This window comes from Tauraco erythrolophus, chromosome 4 (assembly GCF_009769465.1).
Source record: "Tauraco erythrolophus isolate bTauEry1 chromosome 4, bTauEry1.pri, whole genome shotgun sequence".
NCBI classification, from domain to species: domain Eukaryota; kingdom Metazoa; phylum Chordata; class Aves; order Musophagiformes; family Musophagidae; genus Tauraco; species Tauraco erythrolophus.
Window position 1 is genome coordinate 56,402,965 of NC_141468.1, and position 22,246 is coordinate 56,425,210.

The 22,246-nt window shown below is 44.9% G+C and overlaps 1 protein-coding gene across 1 annotated transcript; it reads right to left on the bottom strand.

The window, feature by feature from the left end:
- Positions 1–6,141: 6,141 nt before the first annotated feature.
- On the bottom strand, positions 6,142–21,311 carry STRA8 (stimulated by retinoic acid 8). Its single transcript, XM_009983419.2, has 8 exons — positions 21,120–21,311; positions 19,017–19,092; positions 17,958–18,042; positions 17,406–17,558; positions 12,884–13,166; positions 11,565–11,641; positions 9,751–9,862; positions 6,142–6,224 (listed from the first exon to the last, which is right to left on the bottom strand). Exons 1-8 carry the CDS (start codon positions 21,309–21,311, stop codon positions 6,150–6,152), a joined length of 1,053 nt encoding a protein of 350 aa, XP_009981721.2. The 3' UTR covers positions 6,142–6,149.
- Positions 21,312–22,246: the final 935 nt, after the last annotated feature.

The window sequence follows — 22,246 nt, forward strand, 5'->3', positions numbered from 1 at the left end:
ACTTATATGGCCACCACATGGTGCTGGCTGCCAGTGGCATGTAATAACATTGTTGCTGTAGCATAAGCTTGTGTTTCCTGCATTGTCGTGGTTTTTTTTTTTTTTTGGACTGAGGGTCGAGACAAGAACCGAAAAGGGAGCACCCACCAAACATGGTCTCGGGCAAAACATGACTCAGGCTTTCTTCATAAACCAGAACAATTTATTAACAGTTACTTAACAAAAGACAAAAGGGGACGAAAACCGGTTACTTGAGAGGAGAAAAGAGAAAACAAGGCCCGATCTTAAAACAACACCTCCCCACCCCCTATTTTCCTTTCGTTCCTGGCTCTGCCTTCCCCCCAGCGGCGCAGGGAGACAGGGAATGGGGGAGTACAGGTCAGTTCATCCATGTTGTTCACTGCCGCTCCTTTCTTAAAGGAGGAGGAGTCTTTACACCATTTTTCCCTTGCTTCGGTGGATCCCCTACTCACAAAGAAAAAGTCCCCAAACCTTTCCAAAGTAAGTCCTGCCCGCAGGATTGCAATCCTTCCCCATGGATCGCACCAGTTCGGGCTTTACCAGTCTCGGCCTCTTAGGGAGCTGCTGCCACTCGCGTCGGCGTGGGTCGTCCCACGGTCTCCAGATGCCTCCACGACCTCGTCGTGCGTTCCATGCCCCATTATCAACAGTACCTGGTCGCGCATCCCCTGCTCCACGACCTCTCCTGGGCTCAGGCATCTCCTTCCCGACGTGGGTTTCTCCACAGGCCACGAGTGGGTCGCTGCTCCGCCGAGTACACCCTGGCTGCAGGGGGGCCGCCTGCCATCTCACACCGATTTGCAAGGGAAGCCTCAGCTCCAGTACACCTCCTCCTGCTCCATCTTTGCTGACCCGGTCGTTGTGGTTGTCTTCTCTTAGCTATTAATCCTCTCTAGGGGAGCTCGGCCCGGCAGGCACCCCGGGAGCGGGGTGCTTCCCGAGCCCCCCATGCGGCTCCCCCGGCGCCATCTTGAGCACATGGCGCCGGCCCGGGCCCGAGCGGCCGCCCAGCCGGGAGCGAGGGCAGCGCCCTCCTGCTCTCTCCTCGCTCCTGAGCAAAAAACCCCTTCCCGCCCCTTTGTCTCAACTTAAATAGGGCAATTCGCAGAGGCGCCAATTTGGCTCAACCTCCCCCGGGGGGGATGGGACTCAGATCTGGTGGCACAGGGAGCAAATCCCCTCCCCTGCCACCAGAACACCCCCCCACACATCAAACTATCACATGCATTGAGATTTACACCTCAATATTTTTGAGGAAAAATAAATAAAATGTATAGTGTAATGATATTTCTAGGGTGATTGCCGTAGTGAGTGGTAGATTGTTTTCAAAGAATCACAGAGTAATTCACTTGGAAGGGACCTCTGGAGGTATCTGGGCCAGCTCCTGCTCAGAGCTGGTCCTATTAGACCAGGCTGGAGAGGACTTTGGCTGAGCTACAGATGGAGAGCCATAGCCTCTTTGGGCAGCCTTGTTCCAGTGTCTGACCACCCTCACGGTGAAAAGCGTGAACTGGAATTTCCAATGCTTCACCTTGTGTCTGTTGCCTTTTGTTGTGTCACTGTTCCCTTCTGAGAAAAGTCTGATCCCCATCTTTCCTACCCTCCATTGGATGGCTGAAGGCCACGATACGGTGCCCTCTTAGCCCTCTTGTCTCAAGTCTGAACAAAACTTGGGTGGTATCAATTGAAAGCCTTTATTCCTTATGCCTATTACAGTCCTGTTCTTTAGTTCTGTCCTGCAGCTGTAGCAGTATGTGGCTTGTTTTATCAATGAGGGATATATTGGGTTTTTTTGCTTTGGGAGTGAATGAAGCCTGAATAGATCAATTACATGAGCACTGGGATCCTAAAGGAGGAAACATGACGGTATAAATAGTTTGCTGTTATGGGCAGGTTGGAGTGCCTCCCTTGAAGATTATGGTTGCTATGTCTTTGGGAGAAAAAATGATTTGCACATTTAAGTATATCTGATTCCCCCCCTCCCCTATCACAGATTTTACAGAGATGACTAGTCCCAGGCATCTCAGCTCTGGTATCTTCATCTTCCACATCCTTGACTACGTCTCTAAGCTTGTTTAGCAGCAGCCTATGCTCCCAGAGCATCTAGCAGGTCTTACTCACTATCATTCTTGAATTTATTTGTGCTGTAGCACATGTATGAAGGTGAGTTTTTAAGTCTACATCACCCTGTCCCTATGTCCTTTACTGAAGCTGCCAGGCTGCTGCTGGCCAGACCCACTGCCCACTGGATGAGTGGTTTCGATGGGAATGGGATACACAGCTAATGAACGAGGCACATAAGCAACACTGAAACCTGGTGTACTACGTAGCCTTTAAGATGCTCCATCTTCCATATGAGACTTTTTCCTTCGGTGCTACGGTGGGGAATCCCTACAAGGAAAAGCGAACTGGGAAGCACAAATGGGGAACGCTCAGTAATTTACTGGCTCTGTGTAGGCTGCGGATGTATCTTTTTGCTTTTCCTTGTAAGACATGTTAGGATGCTGGCAAGTGCCAGAGGTGTATATTTGCTTTAGACTTGTTAATAATATTGGCACAGGTTTCCTATAAAAATCAGTCTTCAATTGGCTTTTTGTTCCCCACCCCGAGGATGGAAAACATTGCTCATCTGTTATGCCATCCTCCTGCATGCTCAGCCTGCTGCTGTGTCTGTTTGTCCCCATCTTGTATTTCACTTGAAAGCTCCCTGGAGCAGAGCTGGGCATGACTGTACAGCTCTTGGCACGAGAGGGCCAGAATCCACAGTGGAGGCTCCTTCGTTATCCTGGCACATCCTACAGCCTAGAAGGTGCAGACAGCCCAGCTGTGTGTGGGGTATGCTGGTCTGGAGCAGCTGGGTCTGCTGTTGCTAAGGCTTAGAGGCAGTTTGCAGAAGCTGTTCACATCCCTATTTCAAGCTCAGGCTCCTAAATGTCCTTTAAAATTCCCCCCTTGGTGTGTTTGTTATATATTTATAAAATATCCTTTTATTTGTCTTGGGGACATTTCCAAATTTTAAAACAAAGCAGGCAGGGGTTAAGCTCAGGGCCGCCACTCCTCCCAGCTGCATGTGGCTGCTTGAGGTTCAGAAACAGCTTTGGCTTTGCACCGCAGGGACACAGCTTCTGTTTACTTGCTACTTGATGAAAATAAAGGAAAATCAGAGGATCCTCAAGTGTAAAACTGAACACTTGAGGGCTGTTCTAGTTTGCCTGGAGAACAGCCAGCTACCTGTCAACTGTAGTACCCTTTGTGCTACTGTTGAGCCCTGAGTGCAGCAACACTTACTAATTTCAACCAGGTGTGGGATCACCCTGCTTGCAGCTTTGCAGAGAGGCCGACATCTACTTGGGAAGTCCACACAGATGCTCCTGCTGTTCTGGCCAAGGAGTCAGTGACAGGTGTTTGCCTGTACCTAGGTGCACTGGCTCTGGAACAGCTAATCAGTGGTTTGTTTTCACAGCTTTCTCACAAGAAGACAAGACCTGGGCAGTAGGACTGCCCTGTTAGGCTCAGTGTGTTGTAAGGTGAGGGGCTGCCATGCTGCAGCACATCTGTGAGGTACTGGGTCCCACTCTGCCCTGTTGAGCTTGGGCTGCTCAAACCCCTGCAACAGCCACACTTCCATTGATGCGTTCATGTTTCCCACTCCTGCCTCCTTGCTGCTTTTCTGCCTCCAACTCCTTCCCCACCGCCCTGCCCCAGTAGCCTGCTAGCCTACATTTTCCAGATTTTTTCATTAAAAGTTTCCATCAGACCAACCACTGAGGGCTGCACAAAGCAGTACCTATGCACACATAGCACTAATGCTCTCACGAATTAAGGCTGCTTCCCTGCCAAGGCAGAGTGGACCTCACGCGCGCCAGGGCAGAGGAGCTGTTGTCTGTGAGTGTTGGCTCTGCAGGAGAGGAATCTACCTTCCCATATTACATGCAGGCCTGTGCTCTTGTAAGGTAGGATAGTGTGACAGGAGGAACTAAAGTAATGTGTGCTTCATCTTCTCCTTAATGCCGTAACACCTCCCACAAAGCTTGCTACCATCTGGAGGAGTTATTATTTTCACATTACCTGAACACACCTGTTGCTTCACATTGATGTTCAGGCCAGTCTTAACCTAAAATTATCCTGGTGAAGCATTAGAAGCTCTGACACGTGATGAGCAACGGAATGCATCTACATAACGTATGGTGTCCATTCAAAATTGTCTCCTCTGGTAGGTGGCAGGCTTGAAGTCATTTGAAAATGAAATATTCTGCTGTTTAACTCCTGTCCTGTCCTGTCCTTCAAAAGGGTGGGGATGAAAGGCTAATAAGAAAACGTTGTTAACCCTTGAACATTATCTACTCCCATGGCTGTCCTACAGTACATGCCAGTATTGCCAAGTTTGTCCTCAGCTGATGCAGTAATTAAGATGGACATAGTGAAAGAATCATTAATGTAACAAACCTGACCAAATGTTGTATGGCATATGGAACTGGAGATAAGAGAAATCTGTACAATTTCTACAGCTAAAAGCTTGTAGAAAAAGTAGCCTCAACACTGAGAAAAACTAACCTATTTCCCCCAAAACTACAGAATGGTAAGAAAACACAGGCAGAATTCCTTCCTATTACTGTAGGTATGTATGTATATCTCTTGTACTAGCTAAAGGATTTGACCTTGGATCCCCTGCAAATTCTGTACATCTATTTCAAGCAGCATATGGCTAAAACCCACACTGCCCAGGGGATGCACATGCTTGCCATTTTGGAATGAGAGGGAGAGAAGGAGGAGGGATAAGCCAGCATTGCTTATATCAAAGTGATGATAGCCTGTACACATGAAACACACTAGAAAGGCCAGGGAAAGGCAAAACCGCACCCTGGAGATCTCAGAGGGGCTCTTAATCCTAAACAGGATCTGCAGTTAGGACCCCTCATGCCCACTTCATAGAATCATAGAATTGTTTAGGTTGGAAGAGACCTTGAAGATCATTGAGTCCAACCGTTAACACAGCCAAGTCGACCACTAAACCAATTCCAAATGCAGCAGCCTAGCAAACATTCACCTGGGAGTGCTACCACAGCGTCAACTGCAGGGACAGAAGGTCCTTTGGAGGAATTATTCTCCCCTTGTGCTTCAGAACTAGGCTCCACATGTGTTTGCTTGAATACAGCTGCACGTATCATGCTCATGCACCAAGGCAGTGCTGGGCCACAGCCCACTCCTTTTGGATTCAGCCTAAAAGCCTGGCTGGTGAAGACTGAAGGATGCCTGGGCATGCCAGCTCTAGTTTAGACTTTAAAATAAAACTTTCAGCCTTTCTGTTTGTGATGGCTGTTAGCATGACCTCAGCACAACCACTGTCAGAACCCAGTTTGTCCAAATCTGCAGAGAGCCTTTAATGACAGCTCCGAGATGTGAAGGATTTTGTTCATCTAAACAGCATTCTTAATTCCAAGACACTGTCTGAGCAGCGCTACTCATTCAAGAATGAGATGTGGCAGAAGACCACAGGGATGATCACTCAGCTTTATACACTTTGCAAAAGTAAATAATCTGAAGTGTATTATTGTGCCTGCACTTCTCTGGGTGATTTGGGAGTGGGTGGCCACTGCTGCTGTCATCATAAATAGATGGAAGAGCCTCATCTCACTCTCTGTGAGGAAATCTCTCTTTCCTTGTCAGCCCGAGTTGAAAAATTGCAATGGAAAAGCAACCACTGCCAGGCTGCAGAGCACTTGGTGATTTTTGCAGGTTGCAGTTTGAGACCTGCATCCTATGGGGGTGTGCAGGCTGTCACTGATGTGACCTCTCTGCAGCTCTTCCACAGCTTATGCTAGGCAAGGTCACCTAATGTACATGTCTCAGTTTACTTGTGAAGTGAGGTTAAACATTAAAAAGCAACAGACGAGAGTATTTCTTAACATTTTATAAATATCTAAAACGTTGAACTTTTAAAGGTATAAATCACTCAACTGATATATCTAGAGGCACTGATGAGGGAACAGGAAGTCAACAGTAACAAACCACTTTAACACAGTGTCTCTGCACTCTGCTCAGAGAGGTGCTTCGCTGAAAGAGGTGCAGTTTCTTCATGTGCCTGGTGCACCCGGCAATGCTTTGCAAAACGTTAACAGAGATATTGTTTAGAAATCTTCATCATCGAAGGTCTCAGTGCACCTCAGCATCACAGTCTCATAATCGAACTGAAGATCTTCTTCCTGAAAGCCCCCCCAAAGCCACAAAGGGTTAAAACCAAACAGTTGATTGTGTTTCAAATATACAGTTGGTTGGTCAAGTGCTGGCATACATCAACTAATGCACCATGAGCCCTCCTTCCTTTCTGAATCAGCAACCAGCACTTGTCAAGTGCCTGAGAGGCCTGATGAAGAAAAGCTTAATTTTTCAACCAATTTCTTTCTAAACCCTCAGGGTTCCACCCTGTGTCTACTTACATCATTGAGACAGGTGTTACTGACTGTGGTAGCAAGCAGGTCACATAACAGGCTCTGAAGATATGAGAGCTTCCTTGAGCCCATAACTTCTACTGACTTTGGGCTTTGCTGCTCTTTTAGTAACAGAAGAAAATGGTTTTCTCTTTCTCCAACTTACACTGAGTAAGTGGCTCTTGAGAAATCAGAGCCTAGGAGATGAAACTGTTCATGCCTACAGTCCATCTAGTCCACCTTCTGCATTGATGCAAGATTTTTAGGGCAAGACTGCTTTTAAAAACAAGTGCAGTTTGAAAAATGTATAGCTTAAGGAGCACTAAATCCCACTTGCTTGTCCCAATGAGCCCAAGTGGCTCATTTAAAATCCATAATTTTAGAAGAAAGCATGCCTTTGAAGATGCAAAGGTGCTCAGTGCTATTTAGAAAAAAAACCACTGACTTTCACTTAGATACTGTAAAACCTTTGGACTGCAATCTAAATTAATTCTTTACTGCCTTTGCTGCTAAGCATCTCTTATGATGTGACCTTAAGACAACAGCTCTTGAAAATGACAAGACTACTTAACTCATCTCATGCTCCTGTTCTCATTTTGGGTCACTGTCCTTTTAGGCCCTTCCTTTCCTTGTCCAAATGGTTTCCTCCCTCCTCTCGTGTGACTCTGTCTCAAGCAGTGGGTGCATGCCCTTGGCAGCCTTGAGAGCCAGGGCACAGGCTCAAGAGAAGCTGCACTCAGTGGGTCTGTGACTAGGAAATGGTGAACGTACACAATCTGACAACAGTACTTCATACCTGGACAGTGAACCAGAAGTGCAATAACATAGCACTGGCATGTAATGACCAGCAATAAAACCCGTCACCTCATCAGCTCTGCAGATGAAAGGAAAGGAGACCAGAGGCTGCCTTTCGTATTTCTGTCGGGTGCACATCACGTGCCTTGCCTTGGTACTGTACCTGCTACCTACTTCTGTATCTTCTACGAGGTGTGTGCACAATGCACCAGGACATCACTTTATCTTTGGGATGATTTATTCCAGCACTGCCCAAACTCCTGGGCTAGTGTAGCACTGGCATGGGTAGCACTTCCCTACACATCAAGGGAAGGAGAATGGTCTGCAGGGGTTCATTCACACCTGTAAGGTAAGAAGGAAGGGCTCCTTTCCCTGTCAAGTCCAGGAGACTCGGAGACTCTGATGCTCTGAGTAGCCCCATTTCGGGAGTGCAGTACGTAGCCTATACTGAGCTCTCTGCTGCTGCCTGAGTTGATGTGTTTCCAGCTAGCTGGAATGTCTCCTATCCCCGTTCTGCAACCATTTCCATAACTACCTCAATTTGTTTGCTTTGAGATGGACCTGAATTTCTGCTCTCAAAACAAAAAATTCTTGTTAGTCATATTTTTTTTTTTCCTCTCGGCAGAATTGCCTAAATGTGCTGTACTGCAGTTATCTAAACCAAACCAGATTGTGACCTTCTCATTATCAGTACTCTCTAGCCTGGGTGATTTCTGCTCAAACTCCCTTTTTATTGTCTTATCATAGACAACTCAAAGTTCCTGCATAAAAGAAGTGCGTGTAGCCTTTAATTTCCTTTTGGATGCACAGAGCTCAGTCAACGACCAATTTGCAACACTTCAGCTTCTTTTGCTGCCTGTCTTCCAATCATTCCCATTCTCTTAGTTTTATTTCAAATGTCCCTCTTTAAAGCTTGAAAGAGACACTACCTCTTCTCATACCACCTCATCTGGGAGCTGCCAGATGGACTTGGGCTCACATACAACAATGCAGCACCATGCAGAAGGACAAAATGGGACCACCTAATGCTGCCAGGCATGACATTCACAAAAGAAATTTAACACCAGAAAATACCGTATCTTGCCTAAAGCTTTTCTTTCTTTTCTAAGCATGCTCGGTTCACAGTCATTTACATAAACACAGTAAGAGCTCTGCTCTTAGAAAGAACACAGCCATTCACAGACCAAAGGGCTGTGTAGATCAGTGCCTGGTCTCTGACAACAGCCAGCAGCGGATGTTTAGACAAAAAGTGCAAGAATCATGCATGAGGTGTTCTCTGTTCCACAATATATGCTCCCACATTATGGCAAACTGTGCTGTGAAGACCTTCTGAGCTGGAAATTGTATCTGGACCTTCAGATTTAGTAATTGTCACTAGACTGATGCCCCAGGAATTAAATCTGGTCATTTGCACATGCAAGTGTTTTTTAAGATGTTGCTTGTTCATTTCATTGAGTGCTTTCTAGTTCTTCTGGTGTTAGACACAACGAATAATCATTCTGCATACCAAATTCAGACCATTTAGGATGAAAATTCTCTCATGGTACCCCTCAGTCATTTTTGTGGAAGCGTCCTACTCTAGTAGCTCCTGTTTAATGCCTTTTGCTGTGCCTGCTCCCATTCTCTGCACCTCCTCCAGTGCTACTGTCTCCCCGAGATGGGGGGAACCAAGTGGCACGCAGTGGTCACTATGTGATAGATTCAGATAGTGGTGCAACACTAGTCTGCTTCGCTTTCTGTCTCAATTACCCCTCATCACACTCTTATTTCCTTCAAAGGAGCATTTGCTCAAGTAATAGAGACTGGGTGGAAGCTAGGCGATAGAAAATAGCAAAACACTGGCTACTGTGGAGGTACAATTGACTCTGAGCCCAAACAAGCATGCTCTGGCTGAGAGTTATCCCCCTTTCAGTCCTCCAGCCACGTGTAAGCTGTGCCACCTCCTTGGCAGGAGGACAAGAAGGGGAAGAAGAACACTGCAAACACAAAGACTTCTGGCTCAGGGAACCTGCAACAGTAGGCCGAGGTTAAGAGGCAGCTCAGCAGCTGTTTATCAGCTCTTTCAAGAACACAAACACCCTACTCCTAAGGCCTGCCAGCAAAGGCTCAGGGCAGGGAATCTGGCACCCAGACAAGCAGAAGGTGGTCCTACTAAGCTCAGAATGAAGTGGCTGGGGAGTTAATGGAAAAATGTGACGTGAGCTTCGCCTGCTCAGATGAGATCACTGAAGCTTCTTCACAAGGAACTTTCATGCAAACAATTAAAAAAACCCAAATTCCTCATGTCATTTCCCATTTTGAGTAATATTATAAGCATAATAACCCCTCACACTTTGCCTCTTACAAAGGCAATCCTTTTGGAATGACACATCTAAAGTGATGAACCCAAATTTCTTATTTTTAATTATTCTAGACAATATGATCAGAAGCACAGAAAACAAATCCCTTTCTGACAAAGACAGAAATACATTGGTCTTTCTATAAGGAATCCTTTGGGAAAGCTTACCTGGCAAAACTGTGTATTAGCAAAGAAGAGGCTTTTTAGGAAGTCAGTGATCTGCAGATAGAGTCTGTGGTGATCCTCTGGATTTTCAGAAGGGCAGCTTGCAAATGCTGAACTGAAAATGGAACCAGATACTATATTTAATTTCTTGTTCCTCATTTCTCCTCCTACTTACTTTCTTTCCTCCACATTTTGCTTATAAATTAAAAAATATTCAAATTATTTTCAAGATGATTTTGATATTGAAGACAATAGACAAGCAAGACAGGGAGGAGCAGGGGTGGATATATTGATGAGACATGGTCTAACAAATGCAAGGAAAGAACAGAGAACAGCAATACAAAAAAACAGTATCACAACAAAGAGATCCATGACAACTATAGTAACACCATTTTGGGGAAAAGTATATATCCATTATAACAGAGAGTAACAATGGTTATTTGGTAGTGTATCTTGCAGGGTTGTTCAGAAGAACAGCTTTGACTTCTTTTGTAAAGTTTTTGAGTGAATGCAGTAACATCTGGTCATGAAATGACATATTATCACTGCAGGTTTGTACTCAGGTAAGAGGTAACTTTGGCAAAAAGATAAGATGTTCATTCTGGACCTCACCTCTATATTCTCCCTGGGATTTTACAAAGTTCTGCCATCATGCCTCTGTCCCGAATTACAAGGCCCAGAGTGGCAGGGAAGGAATAGAGCAGGATAAATGTTGACTACTGAAATACTAATCTAATTTGGGACTTAAAACAGGTTGCAAAGATGATAGCAATACACTGTAGTATTGAGGAATACTTAATCTTATTTTAAAAGCAAACAGCAATTGTGACCTAATAAATTTTATTTAATGGATATGTATTTGTTAAGCTTTATTATGTATTCAGTATAGTCTGATCAACAGCCAAAACAACCTTATTTCCATTCATTTTGTTCTGGAAGTGCAAGGTGGAATGTTTGTGAAAGGCAGAAAGAGATTCACACTAAAGAACTCTCTAAATATGGAAAAATAAGTAGAAAATAGGATTTAAAAAAACAGATTAAAACCTATTTGCAAAGAGAAACAATCCTTATGAAGACTAAGCAGCAGGAATGCATAAAAGATAAGTCATAATGTGATTTTCCTCTTGAAGAAAGCAACCCTTTTCTTTCTTTGGTCTACTGGGAAAAATCAAAGGCAGTGCCAGCTTTGTATCTGACAAGTTCTCTTTCAGGTAACTCATCTGACCTGCAGAGGAAAGAGATGTTATTATTTAATGGCTCTTGTGTTTCTCTGATGTTACTGTTCAGGTCAACTACACTTTAGCTTGATCATCTCCCTGTGATTGAGTTAGGGGACTTGAAAAGAGTAAGAAAGACAATGTTAAAAAATGACCATTTTTGTTTCATTAAATGACAGTACAGTTTATGATTAGCTGACTTATCCAGTGAATGTCTTATGGTCCTCATAGCTCTGATAAGTGAGAGAGAAAAAAAGGAAAACATTACAAATATGGTAATTTGAAAAGAAGGAAAGCTATGCAGAGTGGTGAAGAAAATCAGAAGGACCACAGTTAGCTTAAGCTGATGAAGTACTCTTAATAAATGATTCTTACTGATTCTGCCATAAATGCCTATTAACCATTTCACTTTTGCACCTTAAGAGACAGTATTATTGTGAGCACAATTGCTGGAGGCTGCTATTCTAACTATTTACTAAAAATTAGGCATGAAAAAGGAAGCTAGGCTATGGCCTTCATCCACAGCAAACTTGTTGTGGAATATTGACAGTGGGCTATTAACTTACTCTTTCTAGCAAAAGGGGTCAGTTTGTGATTTACCTCTGGCTAGGCATCCCCTGAGTCTCGCTTCTGTCAAGGAAAGCAGCAGCAACATCAAACGCATCCTCAAACATTACCTATCAGAGAAAACACTTCAGATGTCAACATATTCAGCCACCTAAAAGTTTTACCTAGGGCATCATTTTTCATAATGGCATCTTTAAAAGCATAATGTTCTTTCTTTCCACCTAACAGACACATTTACAGCTGAAGGGTTTTGTGGAGACAGGAATAATAAAGCATAACTGTATTTCATGACTAAGAACACAAGGTTAGTCCATTCCCTTAGGCCTGTGCTTCAACCTCTAGGAATTAGACTTAACACTACATCTCCCAAAAAATCAGTAAAACACATGAATTGTGTCAGTGCTTTAGAGACTTGACTGTAGGCTGCTGCTATAGCCTAGGGATCTCAGGTGTACCAGTCAGTCTCCCTACATCCCATTCCAGTGTGCGACTCACAGAGGAGTCTGGATGCTCCCTGTGACAGACCGATAAGCTCATTAGTTCACTCTGCCATAGTGCAGTTCACACATTTTCTGTGCCAGCAAGTACTGCACATGCAACATCCCCATGACATTTCCTAAGGAGGTCAGCGATATGACTTGGGTCCTGAGACTCAAAACGAACTTGTCAATGCAATTACTCATATGCCAAAGGTGGACACCCATCCTTCCCTTGCAGCTAATAAAATTACACACGTCTTTGTTCCTGGAGCACTGATTACTTAAGCAACTAGCTGCTCAAAGAGTTGGCTGTTACTTCATCTCTTCTTAACAAATGCCCTGGTCTATTTAGTCACTGACTTCTTGGCTCTGCAGAGGGGCATGGCACAGGCAGTTGTTAGCCCTGTACCACTGGAACTGGTCTACAAATACTCACCAAGTGCTTTGATGAAAAAAAACACCCATCCTAAAACACAGCAGGCTTTGGCAGACTGGGTATTCCTTCTGGATTTAGCTCATCTGGGCTCCTTGGAGTTTGAAGAGCACAGTAACTGTATAATTCTTGTTCTTGCTCCCTCCCTCTGGAGCAAGTTAGAGCAAATTTAACTGTTACTTAGCACAGAAACTCTACAGGTCAGTGGAGACTAGCAGGATTACTACCACTGCACTCCTATAGCTTGCTGTGTATCTTACCAAGATAGAAATGGGTGCAGAAATTCACTCAAAGACTGCTTATTGTCTCCACTTATGCATTCGAGTGGCCTTGGGAAAGCTTAATTACAACTACTGTAGGTTTCCAATTAAAAGCTGCAGAGCCAATTAGCAACCGAAGGCTTAGAGTTTCAGAGATAATGTATGTTATTGAGCACTTACTTCCTCTGGTGTGGAGACTGAGGAACCACTGGCTTCCTCACTGTTACCTCTGCTGTCCCTCACACTACGTTCAGTGCATGCGGGCTCTTGGCAAGCAGCCTTAGGATCCGTGAGGAAATCTCTCTGGCTACAGTACTGCAAGATGCTGTCTCTCCTTTCTTCAGAAAGCTCTTGCCAGAGGTGGGAAATAGCTGTAGAGACCTCAGGAAGAGGCACCTCCTCAGTGCAAACAATTCCATGCTCTATCAGCAGGTCCACTGTGTGCTTATAAAAATACAGGTATCTGTAATAAAAGGAAAGGGAGCATCTCTTAAGAGCAGGCCATGAGTCAGCCACCTACTACAAATCAGCAGGAGACTGGAGAGCAGCTCTGATTCATAACTACTTCCCTCAGTCTCCCCCTCTAAGACTTCATACAATCACTGAAGGTTGCCCAATGCTGTTTGAATGTTTCAGCAACTATGATCTGCCAAGATTTCATTTGCAAAAGGCAGGCTCCAGCCACAGCCTCAGCAAGACTGCCTCACAACAGAAGCTCCAGAAGCTGCAGGCTCTACTTGTTGCACAGGCAAACCTCATTCTGGCATTTAATAAATTTTGAGTTACTTCTCTTTATATCCTGAGGCTTTTACACTGTAAGACACTTTTTATACTTTTACTGGCATTGCACTGCACTTAAAAGCCTTCGCTGAGGTCATATCCTGACATATTAAGTACTCTACATGCAGGTAGAAAGAGACTACCCCAGGCCTGGATGCTCTGACTTAAATAAACATGGGAGCTCAATTTCCTCTATTTTACATCTGAGGAAATGCATCCTTAAGACTGACTTCTAGGCAGCCTGTAGTGAAATTGGTAATGGAACATAAGTGTCGTAACTTTAACCCACTGACTAAATCTCAGAATGAGCCCGCTTCTTCTGTTAGCACTGTGTGGCACGGTGAACCAGGGATAATAATGTTGGCTTTGGAAAGCAGCACTGAAGGTTATTTTACATTAATTAAATGCTTAGAGCTTCTTGGATAAAAATACCACGATAAAGGAGTACAAACCAAGAGTTCTATAAACAGCAGTCATTGTTACTAAGTTTGGGCTCCAAACGATTCCTTGGAAGATAGAATCATAGAATCGTTAGGGTCGGAAGGGACCTCAAAGATCATCTAGTTCCAACCCCCCTGCCATGGGCAGGGAAACCCTCCACTACACCAGGTTGCCCAAAGCCTCATCCAACCCGGCCTTGAACACTTCCAGGGATGGGGCATCTACAACTTCTCTGGGCAACCTGTTCCAGTGCCTCACCACCCTCAGAGTGAAAAATGTCTTCCTTATATCCAATCTAAATCTCCCCTCTTTCAGTTTAAATCCATAGCCCCTTGTCCTATCACCACATGCCCTTGTAAAAAGTCCCTCTCCAGCTTTCCTGTAGGTCCCCTTTAAGTACTGGAAGGCTGCTGTAAGATCACCCCGGAGCCTTCTCTTCTCCAGGCTGAACAGCCCCAACTCTCTCAGCCTGTCTTCATAGCAGAGGTGCTCCAGCCCTCAGATCATCTTCGTGGCCCTCCTCTGGACCTGCTCCAGCAGCTCCATGTCCTTCTTGTGAAGATGTCCCAAATGAGCACATTTCCTGATTAACTGAACAGTATTGTATGAGAAAGTAACTCAAAAGAGTTCAGTCTTTTCTTTTTTTATTTTTTTTTAAATATTTGTCCCAGCAAATTAATATTGAAAATCTTAAGAGAATTCTGCATACGAGCATAAACATGTTTAAACTTCAGTTCTATACTGTGGAGTATTTTCCACCATTGCTGGAGACAAAGTACCAGAAGGGGAATAAGCATTCTCACATAAGGTATTGCACTCACCAAAGATTCTGGATGTCCAGCTCCAAACAAAGGATCTGGAGTTTCTCAAACAGAAGAGTATGAACCACCATTAGATTGCTTTGCTAAGGAAATTAACCTTGAGCCATGACTCAACTATTTCCTTCCCAGCTGGAAGGAGACAACCACGTTTTGCACTGGACAGAATACTGTGTAGTCCTACCATTGAGGCTCCTGGTGCTAGACATGGAAAAAAATCCAATCTGTAGAAGCTCAAAGCATTTCTGATGCTGCCCGAATAACATGATTAGACGATCACCAACAGGCTGTTATTTTCTTTACTAAAGAGTCCCTATTGATGTATGGCTGTTACAAAATATAATTTTTTGAGAAGAATTAGCTATGACCCATAGAATCATTTAGGTCAGAAAAGACCTTTAAGATCATTAAGCCCAACCATAAACCTAACACTGCCAAGTCTACCACTAAACCACGTCCCTAAGCACCACATCTACACATCTTTTAAATACCTCCAGGGATGGTGACTCAAGCACTTCCCTGGGCAGCCTGTTCCAATGCTTGACAACCCTTTTGGTGAAGAATTTTTTCCTAATATTCACTTTAAACCTCCCCTGGTGCAACTTGAGGCCTTTTCCTCTTGTCCTATCACTTGTCACTTGGGAGAAGAGACTGCACCCATCTCACTACAACCTTTCAGATAGTTGTATAGAGCGACAGGGTGTTCTGTCAGCCTCCTTTTCTCCAGGCTAATCAATGCCAGTTCCCTCAGCTGCTCCTCACAGGACTTGTGCTCTAGATGCTTCACCAGCTTTGTTACCCTTTGGATACTCTCCAGCACCACAATGTCTTTCTTGTAGTGAAGGGCTCAACACTGAACAGTATTCGACATGTGGCCTCACCAGTGCCAAGTACAAAGTGACAATCGCTTCCCTAGTCCTGCTGGCCACACTATTTCTGATACAAGCCGGGATGGTCTGAGCCTTCTTGGCTACCTGGGCACACTGACAGCTCGTAATCAGCCAACTACAGCCTGCCATAAGACTGTAGGACTACCAGTCCACGTGGTACAGGCCCTGGTCTACTTTGTCAGTGAAGAAGGGGAAAGTCGGGTTTTTATGGCTCTGTCGTGCAGTCTTTGATGAAGCAGAGCTTACTTTCCCCAGAAAAATCTTGATTCAGCACATTTCAAGGTCTTGTAAATGATACTTTTCTACAGACAACTCCGACTATCACAGGAGCAAAAGTAGGAACAGTAGCAGGAGGCTGGTGCCACCTGCTGGCCCAGCTGTAGTTTCATTTTGATGAAAAACTCAATAATCCAAGGGAATTTTATAAATAAGCACCAGTTCAAAGAAAAACAGAAGAAGCAACTGCGAAAGTTTTTGTTTATGGTGGTGACGCTATGGAAGAGGATGCCAGCTTCAGCTGTGGACTCTCCTGCACTGTATATTCTTAACTCTGGAATGGTTAGGGTAAAATAGACTCTGCTTGATGGTATGGGATAGATCAGACACCCATCTGTTTCAAATCTTTATAATGAAATCATCTTTATCCTCTTGGAAAAGCATCCATGACCCCTAAGCACCTCCTAGTGCTGTCTGACAGCAAGGAGAAGAATGTGATGAAAAATATACTCAGCCTTAAGATTTCAGTAACTTTGAAAAAAACTCAATAATTTTACCATTGCAATCCCAGATTAAAATACATGGACCACTGACATGAGCACAGTGGTATTTGATTTTTAGATCCCGCACCAGCCGTTTGGAGCTGATCCTAAAGGAGGTTACAGACTCCCACCCACTAGCTGCAAGTGTAACACACATGTAGGTGTTTAGGTACCCCTCCTCCTCTGCCTGTTGCAGACATTTTGAGGAGTGCTTTCTAGTATCTTCCAGACCCCCACTATTCTACAGTCCACAGGCTAAGGACTACATGATCTTCCCTGGTCACATCCAGCCTTACCCTGCTCTGATCCCCACAAAAAAAGTACTCCAAGCTGTCAGGAGCTAAGGGTCTATTTCTGGAAGGGGCAACAGTGTTCAAGCTCTTCATAACGATGCTGTTAGAAGCAAGATGAATAGCAGCGTGGGGGAAAGTATCTGCCTACCTCTGGTTCCTGCACCTCCTCAGAACACATACAGCTAGACTCTTGAGAATTTCATCTGGTGCAGCAATTCCTACATTCCTAAAATCTAGCCCCACTGCAGGGATACAACTTGATAGTGGTACTGATACTGCAAACACACAGGAACATGCAACTGCATAAATCATTCTGGATGAATAACCTCCTATTCCACCTGATCTTACCAGTTAAACTGTTAGCAGGTATACGGCATCTTATTCTGCAAGCCATCTGGACAGCAGTAAAGCATGGCCACACAGGGACTGACAAACTTGAAAGAAAATTTTTTCCCTTTCTTGAGATGGGTGGAAAATCCCTGAGGATTTTCCAAGACCTGCAGAGCTGGGGGCTGTTACAATGCTGAGAGTTCATTCACACACAAGTCTCGGGGACTTGGGAGGTGCTCAGCTTCATCACCAGCAGGGCCAAAGTTGCCAGCACAAGACTTCTGCAAGGCAGATGCAGGCTCCAGCAGGGCTGCATGAGAACAGCAGCAAATGGATGCATGGTGTTAATGCAAACAAATTAAAAAGCTGAAAGCAACATGGGGTGTGCCTACCGTTCAAATTCTACCAGATCCGGAGATGAAGTGTCTGGAGACTGGATAAATTCTGGCTTCCCATCCTCTTCCATTGTTTGTTTTTCACATTCCTGAATCAAATACCAGATGGTAGAGTCACTCTCACTCATCGCTTCCGCGGCTGATGCAGTGCTGGAAAGAACACACAGAAAAAAAAGCCACATGAACAACTTCTTAACTGAATTAATAAGGCACTCATCGTGGTCACTCCAGTCCAGGGCCATTCTTCCTAAGCCAGTTTTCTCTTCCTCTTTTTGCTTTGCAGGAGAATGAGAAGTCCTTGGTGGAGATGAGCTACATAGAGGGGAAAGGAAATACAAGCACCAACTAGAAATGAGACCAACAACATGCCTAGAGTGTTCATGCACTACATGGGATTACAGGGACCCAGGTGATATCTCCTCATCTTTTCCTCACAGTGAAAGGCCTCTGCTTGGAAATTCAATAACAACAACAAAGAAGTTCAGAGATGCTGGGATGGAAACAAACGCAAAGTATTATCATCTTTCCTTGATTGGTACAAGCCCTCACCTGTGATTGCTGAAGTGCCTCTTGACATATTCCTCCCTGACTTCCTCCAAGCTGGACGGGTTCCCATCCTCCAGACTGAAGGACCCTGTTGTCAGCAGAAAGGTTACTGTCACATCAGTGGCACTTTTGGCTTCCCTCTCACCCTCAGCTCCAATCAAACAGAATAATTTCAACAACTGGTTCTTCATGAGCGAGAGCTTTTCATTAGGCAAAAATGATGTGAAAGGAGAAACTTCTGCCTCTCCTACAATGTAATTAGCATTATTGGCAGTTTATGATCATGGAGGAACTTAGAATCAATGTTGTCTTCCTAACCTCGATCTGACAGAACTGGTGGTGAAAACAATCAGCAAATCAGAGTCCAGGAAAGCCCTAGTCAATACAGTAGTTTGTGATTGCTGTATGATGAGCAAATTGCATGTAAAAAACCCTGACAGCCAACCCGTGATTCACAAGCAGTATGAACTGTACATGCATGCAAGTAAATAAAAGGGGACGCTTACCGTCAAACTATCCTCAACCAGCCTCACTGCTTGTGATTCCTTTAATTTTGCTCTGTCAAACTATTCCTTCTACCTATGACTGACTTCTGTGGGTTATCCAAGGATGCGGATTCAGAGGAGATAGCTCATTTTAAGCACTGGGTGCTCATGACGGCTGTGACTCACACTGCACCATGTCGCTGTGGGAGCCAAAGCACGCAGCCTGGGGACCCATGCCAGCCTCACACCTGCTGGGGGTGAACTGGCAGCAGGGTGACAAGGGCGCTCTGCCTGAACCGCCTGGTGCCATGGGATAGCAGGAATTACTTGTTTCCTTCCTTCACCTAAGCTGAGGAGGGGGTAGGAACAACTGAGAGTCAGAGGGGAGTTTCTGAGGTGCAGTGCTTAGTGGGTCAACAGACTTTTGCGGTATCCCTTGCTTACTGCTGCAACTAAAGCCACAATTGACTCTAATGCTTTAATGGGCTCAGCTGCGTACCTATCTGTCTCTATTTAACAAATAAATAAAAAAACAAGTCCAGGCACTCTGTCCAAGGCAAATACTTGCATACAGTACCTTTCATCTTCAGCAAAGAACTCAAGGTTTGCTCCAGCTTCTGGATAGATTTCTTAGCCTTACGCAAAACCTGATACTAAACATAAGAAGAAATCAGAACTGGTTGCTCTCTGCTCTGACTAGATTTATGTTTTAACATGCCTTGGTTGTTTTCTTCACTTTTCCTTCATTTTGACCTTCCATTATTTCTACGCCTCTGTGAAAACAACTGTGTTGTTTCACCAGCTACCCTTATCCATGTGAAAAGGGGAAATAACTAATATCAGAGCAAACTTAAATATGTAATATAAATATTTGGATATATATTTTGCAATACATACGAATAACACACAGTCACATCGACATTTGCTACTTAACTCTGATCTTCTTTCATCAGCGACGGGTCTTGTTTGGATCGTTCTCTTCTTGGAGCATGTCCAGAAGTACCATGCTGTGAAGTCTTGCTGGATGTCTACCAACTTTAGGCGTAAGACTTTACTAATCATGTCTCACGAGAATTTTGTTAGGAGAAGCCTTTGCCATGTTCTACTCTCAGCTACACTGATGTAAACTGGAATAACTTCAGTGCTGCACATCATTCCATCATCATTTATAGAAAGCGTAACTAAGAACATATGGCAAATCATAGAATCATAGAATGGTTAGGGCTGGAAGGGACTTTCAAAGGTCATCTAGTCCAACCCCCCTGCAAGGAACAGGGATATCTCCAACTAGATCAGGTTGCTCAGGGCCTCGTCCAACCTGGCCTTGAACGTCTCCAGGGATGCAGCATCCACCACCTCTCTGGGCAACCTGTTCCAGTGTTCTACAACTCTCATAGTAAAAAATTTTTTCCTAATATCCAACCTGAATCTACCTCCCTCTATTTTAAAACCATTACCCCTTGTCCTATCACAACAGGCCCTACTGAACAGCCTCTCCCCATAACGTATTTAAACATACACACTGCAAAAATATTTCAAGATTTACATGATTGGTGAGACCATCCACAGTCACTTAGACAGGATCTCTTTACCTTGCAGAGCTTTCACACTGGATATGTTAGCCAGACATGAAGAATTAGGATTAGGAGTGAACTTCTGTATTTAGGCTTTTGAAGATATTGAAATTCCTTGGCCCCCAGAAGTCACACAAGAGACACACGATACTACGAAAAAGTAATTTTAAAAATTGCTATGTGAAGATAGTCCCCTTAGACTAGACAAAATAAGTATCTGTTTAGTCTTGGCTTTTGAGATCATGGTGACTTTGGCCTAACTTGCATCTCGTTCAGAACATGGCAAACTAAACTCTTACCTCAAACTGCATGAGAGGTAAGGGGGCTCAGGAGGCACAAGCCCCAGATGGCAGTATTTTGCATGTTCAAAGCCTCAAAGCCCTTTACAAGGACAATTCCTGTCCTAAACAGTCATCACCCTCTCCATTTTACAAACTGGAAAACCAAAAGTAATCAATCTAACTAAACGAACTGGTGGCAGAGCTGAGGATAAAAGGACTCTTGATGTTTAATTCCTCTGCCTTGAGCATGGTAATATCCATCTTTTCAGAAGCACTTTGGGTCAATTTCATCTTTATGAAAAAATTTGTTTCAATTAAATAGCTTCTTATTTAGTAGAGACTACTAAACAGTACTGGTGTTTTTTTTTTCCTGACTTATTTTTCCTGACTGTCTTGAAGACAGAGTGCACCTCACAAGGCTGAATGAATTACCTCCTTCCCTTGTAACTTCCTCTGTCTTTAAACTCACTATTCTGATTTCATAGCAAAATGCTATGAAATCAAGATAACTTCATCACGGGATCCCTTGGTTTGTTCCCAAAATACTATAAAGAAGCCGCAAAGCTATAAAGAAGCTGCAAAAACCTTGTAAGAAAAGTGCAGAGAAGGCACATGATAAACCCATGACCCAGAGACTACAAAGGAACAATTTGCTCATGCTAAGCTGGCAGCTTTAAAGTAAAACGGATCCAGGAAAGCTGCACACAGTGAAATCATACACATGTTGGCACCTGTAAAGATACAGCAGTCATCCTAATAAACTTGGTTAAATTTAAACATACCCATGTACAATAGCAATAGAGAAATACACACTCTGCTCAGCACCTTTGAGGCTGCGTTGTCTGACTGGGATAAAACGGCTTCCCGCAAGCTGCTGAAGAGTCTTGCCAGTGTAGCCCGGTGGCGTGCCTGTGACAAGCGCCGCTTTGCCACGCGGGGCTCTACCTCTTGCTGCTGTTTTAGGGGACTGGGACTCACTCTGGCATGTGGCTTGCTGCAGTCTCCAGTTGTCTCCATCAAAAGCTGCAATGCAACATTTATTCATACTAAATAAACATTTAAGTGAAGAAAAAGAAATCTTACAGCCTGTGTAGTGGACAGACAAAAAGGGAAAGTTGAGGGTGACTGAAAAGCACTCCAGCTCATTTTTCCACAGGAAATCAGAGTTTGAAATGGTGTCTTTGCCTGAGGGATGCCGCCTGACTAAAACCTAATCTACCACCAACAATAAATGGCACGACATGAAGCACAGCTAAGACAAGCCTCCCATCTCCTGCACCCTTCCTGCAATGATATGACACTCCACTTCCACAAGCCAGAGCTCAGCTTCACAAAGCGCTGACTCCTCAGCTCCCCCCATCACTAAAAGACAGACTTCTTCACAGCATTGTAATTTTTTTCCCAATTAACTGTGAAATCAGAGCATGCAATGCTGCCAGATATACACACGTGAGGGAGGGCCAGACCCACGTGCACCTGGGCCTGCTACAGCTGCTCCACTGGCCTGACAGAGCCCATGGTGCCCGCCTGGGGAAGCCCTTCCCGGCAACCGGACCTGTGCTCCCCGCCCTGTTACCGACTGCAAGTACGACCTAGAGGTAAGAATGTCCGTCCCTGCTGATCCTTCTGCAGCCGGGAGGGGACGCCGGGAAGGCCCCACGGCAGATGGCTCCGGTGATCGATCCCACCTTGCCCGGTGCGGCCTGGCCTGGCCTGGCCTGGCCTGGCTTGGCCTGACCCGAACCCGAACCCGAACCCGAACCCGAACCCGAATCCAGCCCAGCCCAGCCCAGCCCAGCCCAGCCCAGCCCAGCCCGCCCCGCCCCTTCCCATGGCAGCCGTCGCTGAGCCTCTGCCCGCCCGCGCCCAGCAACATGAGCCGCACGTGGCGGAGGGCCAATCGGGACGCAGCTGGCGCCCGGCGGCGGCCAATAAGGAACTGGGAAAAACGC